At 47.9% G+C, this 14,038-nt stretch overlaps 1 protein-coding gene across 3 annotated transcripts in view; it reads right to left on the minus strand.

The window, feature by feature from the left end:
- Positions 1 to 5,450: 5,450 nt before the first annotated feature.
- OLFML2B (olfactomedin like 2B) overlaps positions 5,451 to 14,038 on the minus strand; it is a 40,397-nt gene continuing 31,809 nt past the window's right edge. For all 3 annotated transcript variants that reach the window (XM_003892981.2, XM_009185686.2, XM_009185676.2), the window contains exons 7-8: positions 7,058 to 7,234; positions 5,451 to 6,529 (exon numbers count right to left, since the gene is read on the minus strand). In XM_003892981.2, the coding sequence (XP_003893030.2) occupies positions 5,928 to 6,529; positions 7,058 to 7,234 (779 nt within the window). In that variant the 3' untranslated portion in view covers positions 5,451 to 5,927. The remainder of the gene's footprint in view (positions 6,530 to 7,057; positions 7,235 to 14,038) is intronic.

Raw genomic sequence — 14,038 nt, forward strand, 5'->3', positions numbered from 1 at the left:
ACCTGCTTGAGGACTACTGCCCAGGAGGCACTCTTGTTTAACCTGACAGTGGTTACAGGGACAGGACCAAAGCAAGATCCATCTGTCCGCATGGGAACTACAGATGTGTGGGGGTGGGAGGGGACCAAGAAGGCAGGCAGAACATGTATGGGGTGTTTGCAATGCATCATCCTAGGGTGGTGAGGCTGACAAAAGACACTGAAAAGAGTAGGACAAATATGGAAAATAGGAAGCACCAAGTTCACAGCGTCACAATGAAGTCTTTTGTCAAAAATGTCTCTCCTAAATCTAATCAAGCTTTTAGATCTAACCTCCACTTTAAGGCAAAAGCTGGAAAGAGGATGTCTTAGGACTTTCAGACTGCTACTGAAAAGGGAGAGTTCCTTGATTCCCCTCGCAGCAAGCGAGACAGGGGTATGGTTCGCCTGCTCAGTCGCCCCACCGCTCAAACCCCTAGAGACACGTGCAGAAGCCGGCGCATCCGCTTTTGGGCTCTGGTTCCGCAGCAGCTTCTAGGGCCGGGTGTCTGCGACTCCCAAAGCCCAAGTAGACGTGTGTCACAAGGCTCTTTCAGATTTACTGTCTGCAGACGGCTTGTGTGTTAATCAGCTCAATGGACCCTCTGCCTTCTGTATCCCCAGCTGTTGCCCAGTGTCCCGAAAGAATCGGATCACACGCAGACTCGAAGGATGAGTGCAGGGTTTTATTGAGTGATGGAGGTGGCTCTCGGGGAGATGGATGGGGAGCCAGAAGTCGGGGATGTAGTGGGAAGGTGGTCTTCCCCTGGAGTCGGGCTGCCCAGTGGCTAGACTCCTCTCCGACCGCCCCCGGATGAACTCCCCTCGGCGTCCAGGCGTCCCTCCTCTTCTGTCTTTCTCTGCCGCATTGGTCCGCCATTGCTGCTCTGCTAGTCCCAATGTCCCCTGCTGGGGAACGGCCAAGCTGCTTGTGTGTTCCCGCTAAGGTGTTGGGTTTATATGGGGGCAGGATGCGGGGGGCGGGCGTGGGGGGCCAAAAGGCAACTTTTTGGGCTCAAAAACAGAAATGTCTGTCCTCATTTAGGGCTGTGGGTCTTCAGGCTTGAGGGTGGGGCCTTTGCTGGGGAACTGCTCTCTTCTACCCAGTATTTCCCTGTCTCCTGTCTGTATCACTATAACAAAAATACCCCAGACTGGGTAATTTATAAACAACAGAAACTTATAGCTTACAGTTCTGGAGGCTGGGAATTCCAGGATCAAGGCACCAGCAGGTTTAGTGTCCCATGAGGGCACCTCTGCTTCCTACGTGATTCCTTGCTGCTGCGCCCTCACATGGCCGAAGGGGCAAGAGGCCTCCTTGGAGCTTCTTTTTTTTTTTTTTTTTTGAGACGGAGTTTTGCGCTTGTTCACTTGTTGCCCAGGCTGGGGTGCAGTGGTGCCATCTCAGCACTCTGCAACCTCCACCTCTTGGGTTCAAGCGGTTCTCCTGCCTCAGCCTCCCAAGTAGCTAGGATTGCAGGTGCCCATGATCACACCTGGCTAATTTTTGTGTTTTTGGTAGAGATGGAGTTTCACCATGCTGGCTAGGCTAGTCTTGAACTCCTGACCTCAGGTGATCCACCTGCCTTGGCCTCCCAAAGTGTTGGGATTACAGGCATGAGCCACTACGTCCGGCCCTTGGAGCTTCTTTTAATCCCATCATGAGGGCTCTGCCCACTTGGCCTAATCCTACCAACACCATCACACTGGGGAGTAAGTTTCAAAATAAGAATTTAGGGGTGGGGGGAACAAACATTCAGACCATGACAGAGGAATAAGTTAAGTGACACCTGAAGGAGGTAATCAGATAAATGCAGAAAGTGATGTGTCACCAAAAACCCAACACAGTTTCATCAGCAAATCAGTGACGTGAAAGAAAGAGGTTGGGCAGGGAGAACCATTCTAGATGAAAAGAGGCTTAACTGGAGCTGACGGTAATTCACTACCATGGGTTTCTTGAGCTTTGACAAATACCATGATTATGCAAGATGTTAATATTAGGGGGAACTACTTGAAGGGTGTGCAGGAACTCTCCAACTTTGCAACTTTTCTGTAAATTTAAAATTATTGCAAAATGAAAAGTTTACAGGAGAGGAGGGGAGAGGAAGGGAGAGGAGATAGAGGGAGATTTCAGATGCAAAAACATAATTCAATGTGTGGATACTGATTGATCCTGGTTTAAAGTCCCAGCTGTACAAGACACTTTTGAGAACATTGGGGAAATTAAATTTGGGTTGTATGTTATTGATTTTAAGGAATCATAATTAATCTCATTAGGTTAAGGTTATATTAAAAATTTTCTTAAGAGATACTTACTAAAGTGTTTGGGTAAAATGTCATGCTGTCCTTAATTTAAAATATTTGCACAAAAAAAATTTGTAAAAGATGAAAGGCTGGGTACAGGGGTTTATGCCTATAGTCTCAGCTACTGGGAGGGCCAAGGCAGTAGGATCACTTGAGGCCAGGAGTTCAAGACCAGCCTGGGCAACATAGGGAGCCTCTATTGCTACAGAAAGTAAACAATAACAAAGTTAGCTGTGTTTAGTGGCACGTGCCTATAGTCCTAGCTACTCAGGAGGCTGAGGCAGGAGGATGACTTGAGCCCAAAAGTTCAAGCCTACAATGAGCTATGATTGCACCACTGCACTCCAGCCTGGGCAACAGAGTGAGACACTGTCTCTTAAAAAAAAAAAAAAAAAAAGAAAAAAAAAAGAAAGAAAAGATGAAGCAAATATAATAAAATTTTGATGATTGTCATATCTTAGTGATAGGAATGTGGAGTTTATTACACTTTCCTCTCTATTTTTTTGTATGATTGAAGGTTTTCATAATAAAAAGCTATATAATTACGTGTCAATTAAAAAACAAAGAGTATTGAATGCCTGTTACTTGCCTCATGTTTCATAATGTTGTTTCATTATGTCCCCAAACAGCCCTGTAAAACAGATTCATTACTCACTTTTTAAAGAGGAGGAAAATGAGGCTCAGAGAAGTTTGATGTCTTGTCCAAGATCATAAGCCAGACTGGGCAGAGCTGGGATTTGGCCATGAGAGGCCACTGTGTCCCACGGTGCCTCTGTGGGAGGAAAGGACCTGAGGTCTGGGTAATTAAGTTGTTGTGGAGACCCCAGGAGCAGGGATTAAACAGAGGGCCCCTAAGCTTATATCCCAGGGGACCGGGAGATTACCAGAGAAGGCCAAAGGCAGAGCTGGTTTGGGAAATCAAGTTAAGGAGTTTCACTTTAGACAGTGATAATGGCATGTTTTACACTCTTTTACTTGCCTTGCTTTATTTGAATCTTCATGAATCTACCCTTCTTGTAGACAGAATGTGTCCTTTTTACGGATGGCAGACAGGCTTAGAGAGGTCTTATCCAAGGTCTCACAAAAGACAAGTTGGAGAGCCAGGACTAAGACCCAGACCCTGGAGATGGTTTTCTCCATCAAACACCTATCTCCACGGTGGGGAAGGAGGCAGGTAGGAAGAAGGCCTGCGCACCATCACCCAACTGTGTTCAACTGTGTTGGATGCCGAGCGACAGCAGAATGCACCTTGTTCCTGCCCAGGGTGCTCAGTTGGTTGTAGGTGCTTCCATCAGCCTCACTTGGGGTGCCTGTGGGGCCCCTTCAGGCCTCTAGCTCCCTACTGTCTGCCTGCCCACAGCCTCCAGGTCTGAGATTCGCTCAACTCCTCTGCCTTCCATTTCTGCTCCATATCACCTGATCAGATGGCTTTCTCGGACCTGTTCATGCAAACTTCAACCCCCTCCCTTCCCATCTTTGCCTGCTTTATTTTATTGTCACCTGTCACATTACACATAATGTATTTCTTTTTCTCTCTCACTCTCTAGAATATAAGCTTCATGAGGGCAAGGACTTTGTGTTATTTACTCCCATCCCCAGTCAAGGCTCCATAAATATTTACTGAATGAATAAATGTACATATAAATCAATGAATATAAAAATAATGAAATGATAAATTGTTAGGAATTTTTTTTCTACTTTTGAAATATATTGCTGGGAAGTCTTTTAACAGGAAAAAAATAAATATATTTCCCATCAGTATCAAGCAATTAAAATGCTCTAAGTTTGACAAGGTGTTACAGAGCTGAAGACTCAGCCAGCAAGTCTGAGGGCTGGGAAATACCCCCTCATTTTACAGGTGAGGGCAGAGGCCCAGAAGGGTCGGGGTGCAGGTCTCAGGTCTCACCCTAGATGGCAGCAGGTGGAGCATAGCCTGGTCATGATTCTGCTCTTCAGGTTTTGGAGAAACTCATTCTTTGTTTAAATCTTGGTGTTTTAAGTCTTGGTATTTCCAAAGTTTAACCCCACAAAAGAAAGCTGCTTGAAGAAGTCCTGGATGTTGTGCTCAGGGAAAACATTTCCGACCACCCAGCTTCAGGCCTGTGGTTACCCCTGCCTCTGCTTCCTCCTTCCGGCATGTGGGAGGAACCTGAGAAGTGTCCTCACCTGGCCTGAGTGGGCAGTTTGGCTCTAAAGCCAATTGATTCACCCAGACAAGCTGCAGCCGGCCTCCCTGGAGGGCTGTTCCTCGTGGCCCCCCACCTTGTTCTCTACACAGGGAGGTGCTCCCTGGTGTGACCCTCTAACTGGGGGTCAGGAAGTGAGGCCACCTACAGAGGGGTCAGGAGGAGGCTGAGGGGAGCTGCAACAGGAGAGCTGTGCTGATCTCCCCGCAGCATCCCTGGGTCCTGCCCTCCTTCATAACCTCAGGAGATGCCTGTTGAGGCTTTTTCAGATGTTTTATCTCCTGTTTTGTGTAATGTGGAGGAAGAATCACACTTGCGGACAGCAGGCACTGCACAGGGTTCAGTCCTGCACCAGGAGGGGCTGCAGTTCTCCCCCATCCCTCAAGCGCTTCCCTCAAGGAACTCATTTCAGAAAGGGGCCCCTTTCCTGGAAGGGAAGGCGGGAGGAGAAAGCCTGGCTGAATGAGCTAGTTCAGGAAAAGGCAGACAGGGTTATGGGGAGAAGGAGACAGGAGGAGAGAGATGGATTGATTGAGAACTTCTTAAGGAAGTGCGGGAACAAGGTCGCACTCACACAGCTTTGTATTTTCAACAGTGCCTAAGACCCGACCCTCGAGAAGCAGGGCTAATGAATGAACAGGTTCCCCAAACTTGGGTGAAATGATGAGAGGAGTAGCAGAACAGAGCAAGGAAGCCAGTGTGACAGAGAGATGAAGGGATCAATGCCACAAAATTAAAGAGAACATGGGGGTCAGCTCATTCCAAATCCCCCACCAGGAAGTCCCTATCAGGAGGGGAGGAGGAGCTCTTAGGAACTGAACTGGGATGCAGCCCAGTTCAGTTAGAGAACATTTCTAAGAAACACCAGACCTCGTCTCCTTCCGGGAGCGGGATCCAACACCTGGCCAGACATATCGGTGCTAAACAAAAGTGCACTGGGGGCTGATTTTAAATTTCTTCTTTATTTAAAAAAAAGCATTTTTCTGGGTTTTTAAAACTTCTCCAATACATTAGAACTTTTTTCCCGCCACACAGCACTTCTTTCTTGCCTCTTTCACTTCTGCTCCTAGTGTTGTCTGCCTCCTGCAAGACCCAGATGAAACCTTTTCAATGGGCAAGATCTGAGACTTGGAACTGGAGGGGCTGAAGGCCTGAAGGAAGGTGGTTACTGGTCAAAAGGAGAAGTTCACTTGCACAAAAATATAAACTGGGGAGGATGAGACCAGCACATACACGTATGGATTGATCTACAATCCATATAAAAAAATATACCGAAATTGTCATTTTACATTTGCAATATTATACAAAATAATATATATTTTTAAAACAACACATACCCACCTACACACACGTGCGCACACACACATACACACAAGGTGCTAGTGACCCCTCTGTGCTTCTGCTTGTGGGGACAAGGGTGTCAGTAGGCAAAGATGACGTGGTAGGTGACCTGGTGGCCATTGTCCCAGGCATAGAGCAGACGGTCCTTGGGGTTGTAGTCTATCTGGGTTGTATAGGAATACTCATTCTCAAACAGCAGCCTGGGGACGATCTGTGTGTTGGTGTGGGTGTCGAAGGCGTAGGAGATGTTGGCGTTCCGCTGGTTGTAGCTGTCCACAGCGTACAGCACCCCGCAGATGACGAAGCAGTTGCCATAGAAATTCCTCCGGAGCCCTGTGCGCCATGTGGTCTCTTTCTGTGTGCTCAGGTCCGCGGCATTGAGCTTACTCAGGACAATGACCTCCTGGCTGAAGCCCTCGTCGTCCAGGGCCGGGTAGATGAGCCATAGGCCATTTTCGTCCACAGCAAAGTCCACGTCTGAGTGTCCCTGCCATCGCCAGGGGGTGGCCTCCTCGTAGGCCACATCATGCAGCATGGCCCAGGCAGCCACGTAGCGCTGCTTCAGGTCATACTTGATGATGTTGCGGGTGAAGGCGCGATTGTAGTAGAAGGCGCCATTGTATACCACGTGGCCTGTGCCGATCCAGCTGTACGGGAGCTTGTAGGAATTGCTCCAGCGACCTGCAGGTGGGGAGAAAACAGGAGGCTTCAGGGTGGCATGGCAGAAGGTGGGCAGCCCATGTGATTAAGTGAGTGATGATCAACAAGGGGTCTGGAAACCCAGGTTTGTGTCTTGGCTTTGCCACTTTCTAGCATCCTGTAGCGTATCACTCAACCTGTCTGTGCCTCAGCGTCCTCATCTGTCATAGGGAAGTGACAATTTCCATCTACCTCTTTCTTTCAAGGATCCAGGAAGCTAATATACATAAATATGGTTCGTAAATTGTCAAGGGCTATGGGAAAGGGAGGCAGTCTCCTGGACTGCAGGTTTTCCATGTCCCAGGAGCTCGGGAGGAGGGGAAGAGCTGAGAGGCAGAGAATGTGAGGGAGTGGGGAAGGGGGACCGCTCTCCAAGGAAAGGTCCTTTAGTCATCAGAAGAAAGTGTCACCTTCCTAACTGCCATTACCACCCAAAGAGGCCCGGCTGTGATAAAAACAGAGGACGTGGGGAAGGGAAGGAGCCGCCTGGGTCGGATCTTTATCACGCACCTTGTTTGAAGTTCTCCAGGTTCCGGAACTCTACCAGGGTGTTGCCGTAGTAATAGTTGGTTACGTAAATCCGCTCATCCTTGGCCAGGGGGTCCTTCATCCAGGCCCCCTCATTCCGCCCGTATGTGTTCTGGGTGGTTGGCCCCGTGATTGTGGAGAGAGTGTCCTTGCACCTTCCTGGTGGAGAAGAGGCAGATGGAGGTTTTGGGCTGATCTAGTGATGCCTCACCCCTTAAACCTTTACTGTTCCTCCTATTTAGAGTCTGGACTCCATGGCAGGATTTAACAGCTCTGTATAACCTGACCCCAAACATTTTTCCATACCATCTCCTGCTACTCCCCTGATCCACCCTACACTTGACCCTACACTTGAACCTTCACCGTGCCCATCTTTGGCCACCTTCACACCACCATGCTTTGCTCCTGTTCTGACTTCTTAGTCCTATCCTTCAAAGACCTAAGATCCAGAGTCCTTTTATGACACCATGCCCTCTCCTCTGGGGACCTATTCTATTTTATTCCATTCAGCTCTCAGGGTATCATGAATGCTGCTCTCTTACAGAGCATGTCATCCTGCATCTCCACAATGCTTGTGCTTCTCTCTCCTCCCTCCACGCCCACCCCCAACTGGAGTGTAGGCACCAAGGGATGCGGGAATGTGGCTTTTCCTTATTACATTCTTGGTGCTCAGAACACAGTATCTGGCTTGCTGCAGGCACCCAAACGTCTGATCACTGGGTGAACATGCAGCATGAGAAGTACGGCCAGAGGAGAGGACTCTACTGGGTGTAACCAGGAACTCAGCTCTGCCAGCTGCTGAGCCGCTCCAGGCTGTGGGACCAGCCCTAACAGAGCAATGGCTATTCATGTCCCTGAGGCCCACCTGCTGTCCTAGAGAGCTGTCCCCAAGCCTATGCCCTTGTCACTACTGGGAGCAGGATGCCAGGGCTCCCTGCTGAGGAATTGGTGGGCAAGACACCAAGTTCTTGAATAAGGAGCTGACTCTGGGTATAGAAGCCTCCTTCAGAGATCAAGTCGGCCACGATGGGACAGGAACTCAGCAATATCCTTCTGAGTGGCTCTGGACCCGGTGCCCAGGAGAGGTCCTAAAAGGCCACTGGAACTATACTGGGTTCTAGATGAAGTTGACAGTCTGCAATGCTCATATGCAGTATTATTATTGAACATAGCCTTGAATGATAGTGAAGTCACATGTAACTACTAAGAGCATGTGCTCTTCCTGTCTTCACACTTGTGGATTATGGAGGAGGTGGGAAGAGGGCAGTGGAAGGGGGCAGTGAGAGAGCCACATGAATCTTACCCTCACACAGCTTCCTTACCGCCTGCTGGCAGCTGGGGCCAGCAGAACCCCTGCCCCACCTGCCATCAAGACTGACGACACAGATGGGTAATGAGAATAATTGGTCCTTGACACTCGCGTGGGACAAAAGTAACAAAGACCCTACAGTTTGGATTCCAGAGTTCTCTAAATTCTAGGCCACCCTCATTTCCAAACTGTTCCAATCCGTTCCATCTATTCTGCTCCCCACGAAGTGGACTGAAGAAGGAGTCTAAGCCCTGCAGCTGACAGGACAGGGGCAAGCAGCTGGGTCCTTGGCCCTGGGTCTGGGGCAGCTGGGGGTGGAAGTGTCATGAACACTGTTTTGCAGGCAGGCCCCATAGCTGGGTGCAGTTGGCAGGGTTTAGGCAGCTCAGTGTGGCGTTTATTAGGTCCTGATCTGACGGAGCGGGAGAGATTCAGTCTCCATAAGACAAACAAAAGAATCTCCCTGTCAATGCCTCAATCCCCCAGAGCTGAGCTCATCTGTTCAAGACAATAAAATAGAAAACTCTGACTGAGCCCTGGCAGCGGAGATCTGATGGAAAACCTCTCATTCCCTGGATCTAGGCAGGGCCCTGGCTGCCAGTGAGGACGCCACGCTCCTTCTGCACTGAGGTGAGCCCTAGCATGCCATCACCGGGCAATCCTCTGCCCTGGCAAAGCTCAGAAAGGACACCAATTCCCTGTCCAGAGGCACCCCTGGCTCATGCCCCTAAGCCCCACAGATAGACATGAGGTGAGGTGTTTTCTGTCCGGGGATTGCCATGGCCACACCACCTCTCTGACCAAACATAGAAATTACAGATGGACTCTTGAAAGCCAGGACTCATCTGTGCAGCTCCAGCAGCCCTGAAAATCCCTGCAGGGTCCCGTCTCACACCGAGGCTTTGCAGTGGCAGGGCCCCAATGCTGGGCTATAGATGTGCCCCAGGCTTGGGCCAGAGGCCTGGCTCTGGTTTTGGCCCAGCCACCAACTCCGAAGTCTGTGTTGCCACTATAATGTCAAAAAGTTTTAATCTCTTCAGAAGTAAAATGATTGTAATGCATTCCCTGCCTCCTTCACCAGAGTGCATGGAGAGTTCCCTCTGAAGGCGATGTGGTAGGCTGAGTAATGTCCCCTGGAGGGGACAAATCCCTGGAGCCTGTGACTGGGACAAAAGGAAACAAAGGGGACTTTGCAAATCTGATTACATAAAAAAATTCTGAGATGGGGAGACTATAGTGGAGTATCTGGGTGGTCCTATTGAATAAATACAGTCACAAGTATCCTTATAACATGGAGGCAAAGGGAGATTTGACCACAAGAGAAGGGGAAGCAATGTGATGAAAAAAGCAAAGACTGAAGAGATATGGCCACAAGCCAAAGAATGCTGGCAGCCACGAGAAGCTGGAAAAGGCAAGAAACGGATTCTCTCCTCAAGCCTCTGGAAAGAACCGGCCCTTCTGATACCTTGATTTTAGCCCTGCAAGACTCATTTTGAATTTCTGGCCTCCAGAACTGTTACAGAGTTCATTTCTGTTTTTAGCTACTAAGCTTGTGGCAATTTGGAGGCATAGGAAATGGATAGAGATGGAGTCAGCTTCTTGGGTTAGGGCATCCTTATTTCTGTAGGAAGAGGGGAGTCCCCACTTGCAGCTTCATTGTCCTGGTACTAGAACCTCAGGCTGTATTTTCACATGCCTTCAGAGACAGTAAACACTACTGCCCTGCGGACAAGCCCAGACAGCACAAATGCAAACGATTTCAGAGCATCTGAAGACAGGATCAAGGGAAGAGGTCAGTAAACCATGAGACCCAGACACATCACTGTGCTCTGAGAATCTGGGGCAGCTCAGATGCTCCCACACTTGGCAGTAAACCGTCAGCCTTGGAGAGAAGACACTGCATGTTGACAACTCTTCAAGGGGGATGACAGAAAGATGGGAGAAAGTTCAAAGGAACTGCAGAGAGGAGAGTGCAGTCTGCATAGCATCTTAGGTTTCCCCAGAGTAGGGCTGCCAAGGATGCCGGTGACGCTGACATTTACTATGCACTTTCTATGTATTCCGTCATTTAACCAACAGTCCTGGGAGGCAGCTGGCCCTGTTTCAAAGGTTACCTGGGTCTGAAAAGAAGAGGCCCTTCCCCTCAGCATGTAAACCTCCTCGAATCTCAGCATTCTAAAAGAAATAAATCAGCAAGCAAGAGCCTTCTCGGCCCTCCCCGGCTCTCAGCTCCGGTGCTCACTTGGCAAGCCTCCCCAGTAGGGTCCTTAGGGCATCTGCTCCCCGACCAACCTCGTCAGCAATGCCTCTCAGCCCCTCAACCCGACTGCTGCCCCTCGGGGTGCTCTCCAGTCCTCTTATTCTAGTCAAGCCTCTGCTTTTTGCTTGGAAACTGAGGTAGCCACCCTCCGCTCCCGCCGACACCCAGCCACCCACCTCAGAAGGCGTTTCCTTCCTCCCTCGGCTTCCACTACCACTCTCTCCTGGTCCCGCCTGCCTGCCTGGCCTTCTCCAGCTCTTTGGCTAGTGCTTCCTCTTCTGCCTGCTTTCAAATGTCACCCTCTGGAGTTCCACCTTCAGCCTCCTCTCTCCTCATTCCTCCTGCAGACTCAGCTCCTGCCGACAACTCAGCCCAGGTCCTGATTCTGAGCACCATGAATCCATCCAACTGCCTACAAGGCGCTTTCCTTCTGGGTGTCCTCCTGGCTCCTCAAACTTAAAGGACTGAAAATGGAAATCATTTGCTTCAGTTCACGGCTTGCTCCTCCTGTATTTACTGTCCCAGAGAAAGCCATGGTATGCCTTCCACCAACCGAGCCAGAAACCTAGGTCATCCCTGACATCCCCTTTCCCTTCACCCACACTCCAACTCAGCACTGAGTAACATCTTGACCCTGATCCTCCACCTCTATGGCATAGTTCAGACCTTATCACCTCTTGCCTGAATCACTCCAATTGCTCCAGTTGGTCTCTCTGGCTCATCTCTGCCCACTTCTAACTTATTCTCCCCAGTATTCCCTGGCTGCTTTTCCAAGATGCACATCTTCTTAAACCCTTAATGACTCACCATCTCCAACCACCACGTGCAGCCCAGAGTCCCCATCCTAGCACATCAGCCCTTCCTGCATCACCATTCTTACTTGTTGTCATCTGCCTTCATTCAGAGGTCTCAAACTCAGATGCCTACACGGGTCAGGCAGGAACTGAAATGATGAGTCAGGCTGAGTGTGAGACAAAAGGTGGCAGAAGACACTGTGGTGAACTGGAAGAGCTGACCTGAAGACATTCAGACCCAACATAAAAACACATCTTAGGATGTATTTGGCCCTCAGGCTGTCAGCTTGAGATCTCTTGCCCATACCTAGCTGCTTGTATTCACCATAGTTGCCAGGGCTATGGTATTCACCATAAACCCAGGGCTGGCCTTATGGGCGTATGATCTGTGCAATCACACAGCACCCTTGCTCAGAAGGGCTGCCCTTCATTTAATGATCTGCTGTCGCCATCTTGAACATCTTTTTTCACCCTCGAACTTGTATTTTATGTGAAGTCTAACAATGCAGCCTGAATGTGAGCAGAGGAGAATGCAAGATATGTGTGGTCACCTTCTTTGTCCCCCACTTGCATATAGGGTTTGCTATGCCTAATGAGCACAGAATTGCAGGTAGACCCACTACATGCCTGAGTTCAGTGAGATTCAAAGTGAGCACAAGGTAGGTGTGTTGCCTCAGAGGCCACATTTTCCATTTGAACCAGATTGTGCTCCGAAAGCAGAAAGAAGGCAGTGGTGTTCTAAGAAACACAAATGGTCAAGGAACCCTATCATATTCTTTCTTGTGTTATTTCCCTGTATTAGGCAACAACTTATGCTGAAATTGATACAGAAGAAGAGGGAAGGATAAGGCAACTCATAGTTCCTTTTCTTTTTAGTCCTTCCTCACTCAATAAGCTGAAGGCAAGGAGTGCTGTTAAGATGTTCATATATCAAGTAAAACAAAAACAGATGAGTTAGTTTTCTGCAGTGTTTCCACTATTCTAATAAGAACAAAATCCATATGTATGTAAGAGCTACAAAATACGAAATGAGTCATTTTGGTGGATTCTGCATAAAAGTTGAAAGATCTTATATTTGCATTTAAAACTGACATTCCACAATATAAAGATGAATGGTATAATTCATGCTAGTAAATTAAATTTTTAACACAGGCATGCCTCAAAGATATTGTGGGTTTGGTTCCAGACCACTGTAATAACGTGAATATCACAATAAAGTGAGTTTCATAACTTTTTTGGTTTCCCAGTGAGTATAAAAGTTGTGTTTACACTATACTGCAGTCTATTAAGGGTGTAATAGCATTATGGCTAAAAAAATGTACATACTTTAATTTTAAAATACTTTATTACTAAAAAACACTAATGATCATCGAAGCCTTCAGTGAGTCATCATCTTTTTGCTGGTGGAGGGTCTTGATGCTGATGGCTACTGACAGATCAGAGGGGTGGATGCTGAAGGCTAGGGGGCTGTGGTAATTTCTTAAAATAAGACAATGAAGTTTGCTGCATCAATTGACTCTTCCTTTCATGAAAGATTTCTTTGTAGTTTGTGATGCTGTTTGATAGCATTTTACCCCATAGTAGAACTTCTTTCAAAATTGGAGTCAAGCCTCTCAAACCATGCCACTGCTTTATCAACTAAGTTTATGTAATATTCAAAATCATTTGTTGCCATTTCAACAGTGATCACATTGCCTTCACCAGGAGTAGTTTCCATATCAAGAAACCACTTTCTTTGTTCATCAATAAGAAGCAACTCCTCATTCATTCAAGTTTGATCATGGGATTGTAGCAATTCAGTCCCATCTTCAGGCTCCACTTCTAATTGTAGTTCTCTTGCTATTTCCACATCTGCAGTGACTTCCTCCACTGAAGACTTGAACCCCTCAGGGTCATCCATGAGGGTTGGAATCAACTTATTCCAAACTCCTGTTAATGTTGATATTTTGACCTCTTCCCATGAATCATGAATGTTCTTAATGATGAATCCTTTCCAGAAGGTTTTCAATTTACTTTGCTCAGATCCATCAGAGGAATCATTATCTATGGCAGCTATAGCCTTATGAAATGTATTTCTTAAATAATAAGACTTGAAAGTCAAAAGGACTCCTTAATTCATGGGCTTCAGAATGAATGCTGTGTTGTCAGGCATGATAGCATTTATCTCCTTGCACATCTCCATGAGAGCTTTTGGGTGACTAGGTGCATTGTCAAAGAGCAGTCAGATTTTAAAAATAATCTGGCTGGGCGTGATGGCTCACGCCTGTAATCCCAGCACTTTGGGAGGCTGAGGCAGGCAGATCACGTGATGTCAGGAGTTTGAGACCAGCCTGGCCAACGTGGTGAAACTCCATCTCTACTAAAAATACAAAAAAATTAGCTGGGCATGATGGCATGCGCCTATAATCCCAGCTACTCAGGAGGTTGAGGCAGGAGAATCACTTGAACCCAAGAGGTAGAGGTTGCAGTGAGCCGAGATCGTGCCACTGCATTCCAGCCTGAGTGACACAGCAAGACTCCATCTCAAATAATATTAATAATAATCTCTTTTTTCTGAGCAGTAGGTCTCAACAAAGGGCTTAAATTATTCAGTAAACCAT

Source organism: Papio anubis, chromosome 1 (genome assembly GCF_008728515.1).
Source record: "Papio anubis isolate 15944 chromosome 1, Panubis1.0, whole genome shotgun sequence".
NCBI lineage: Eukaryota > Metazoa > Chordata > Mammalia > Primates > Cercopithecidae > Papio > Papio anubis.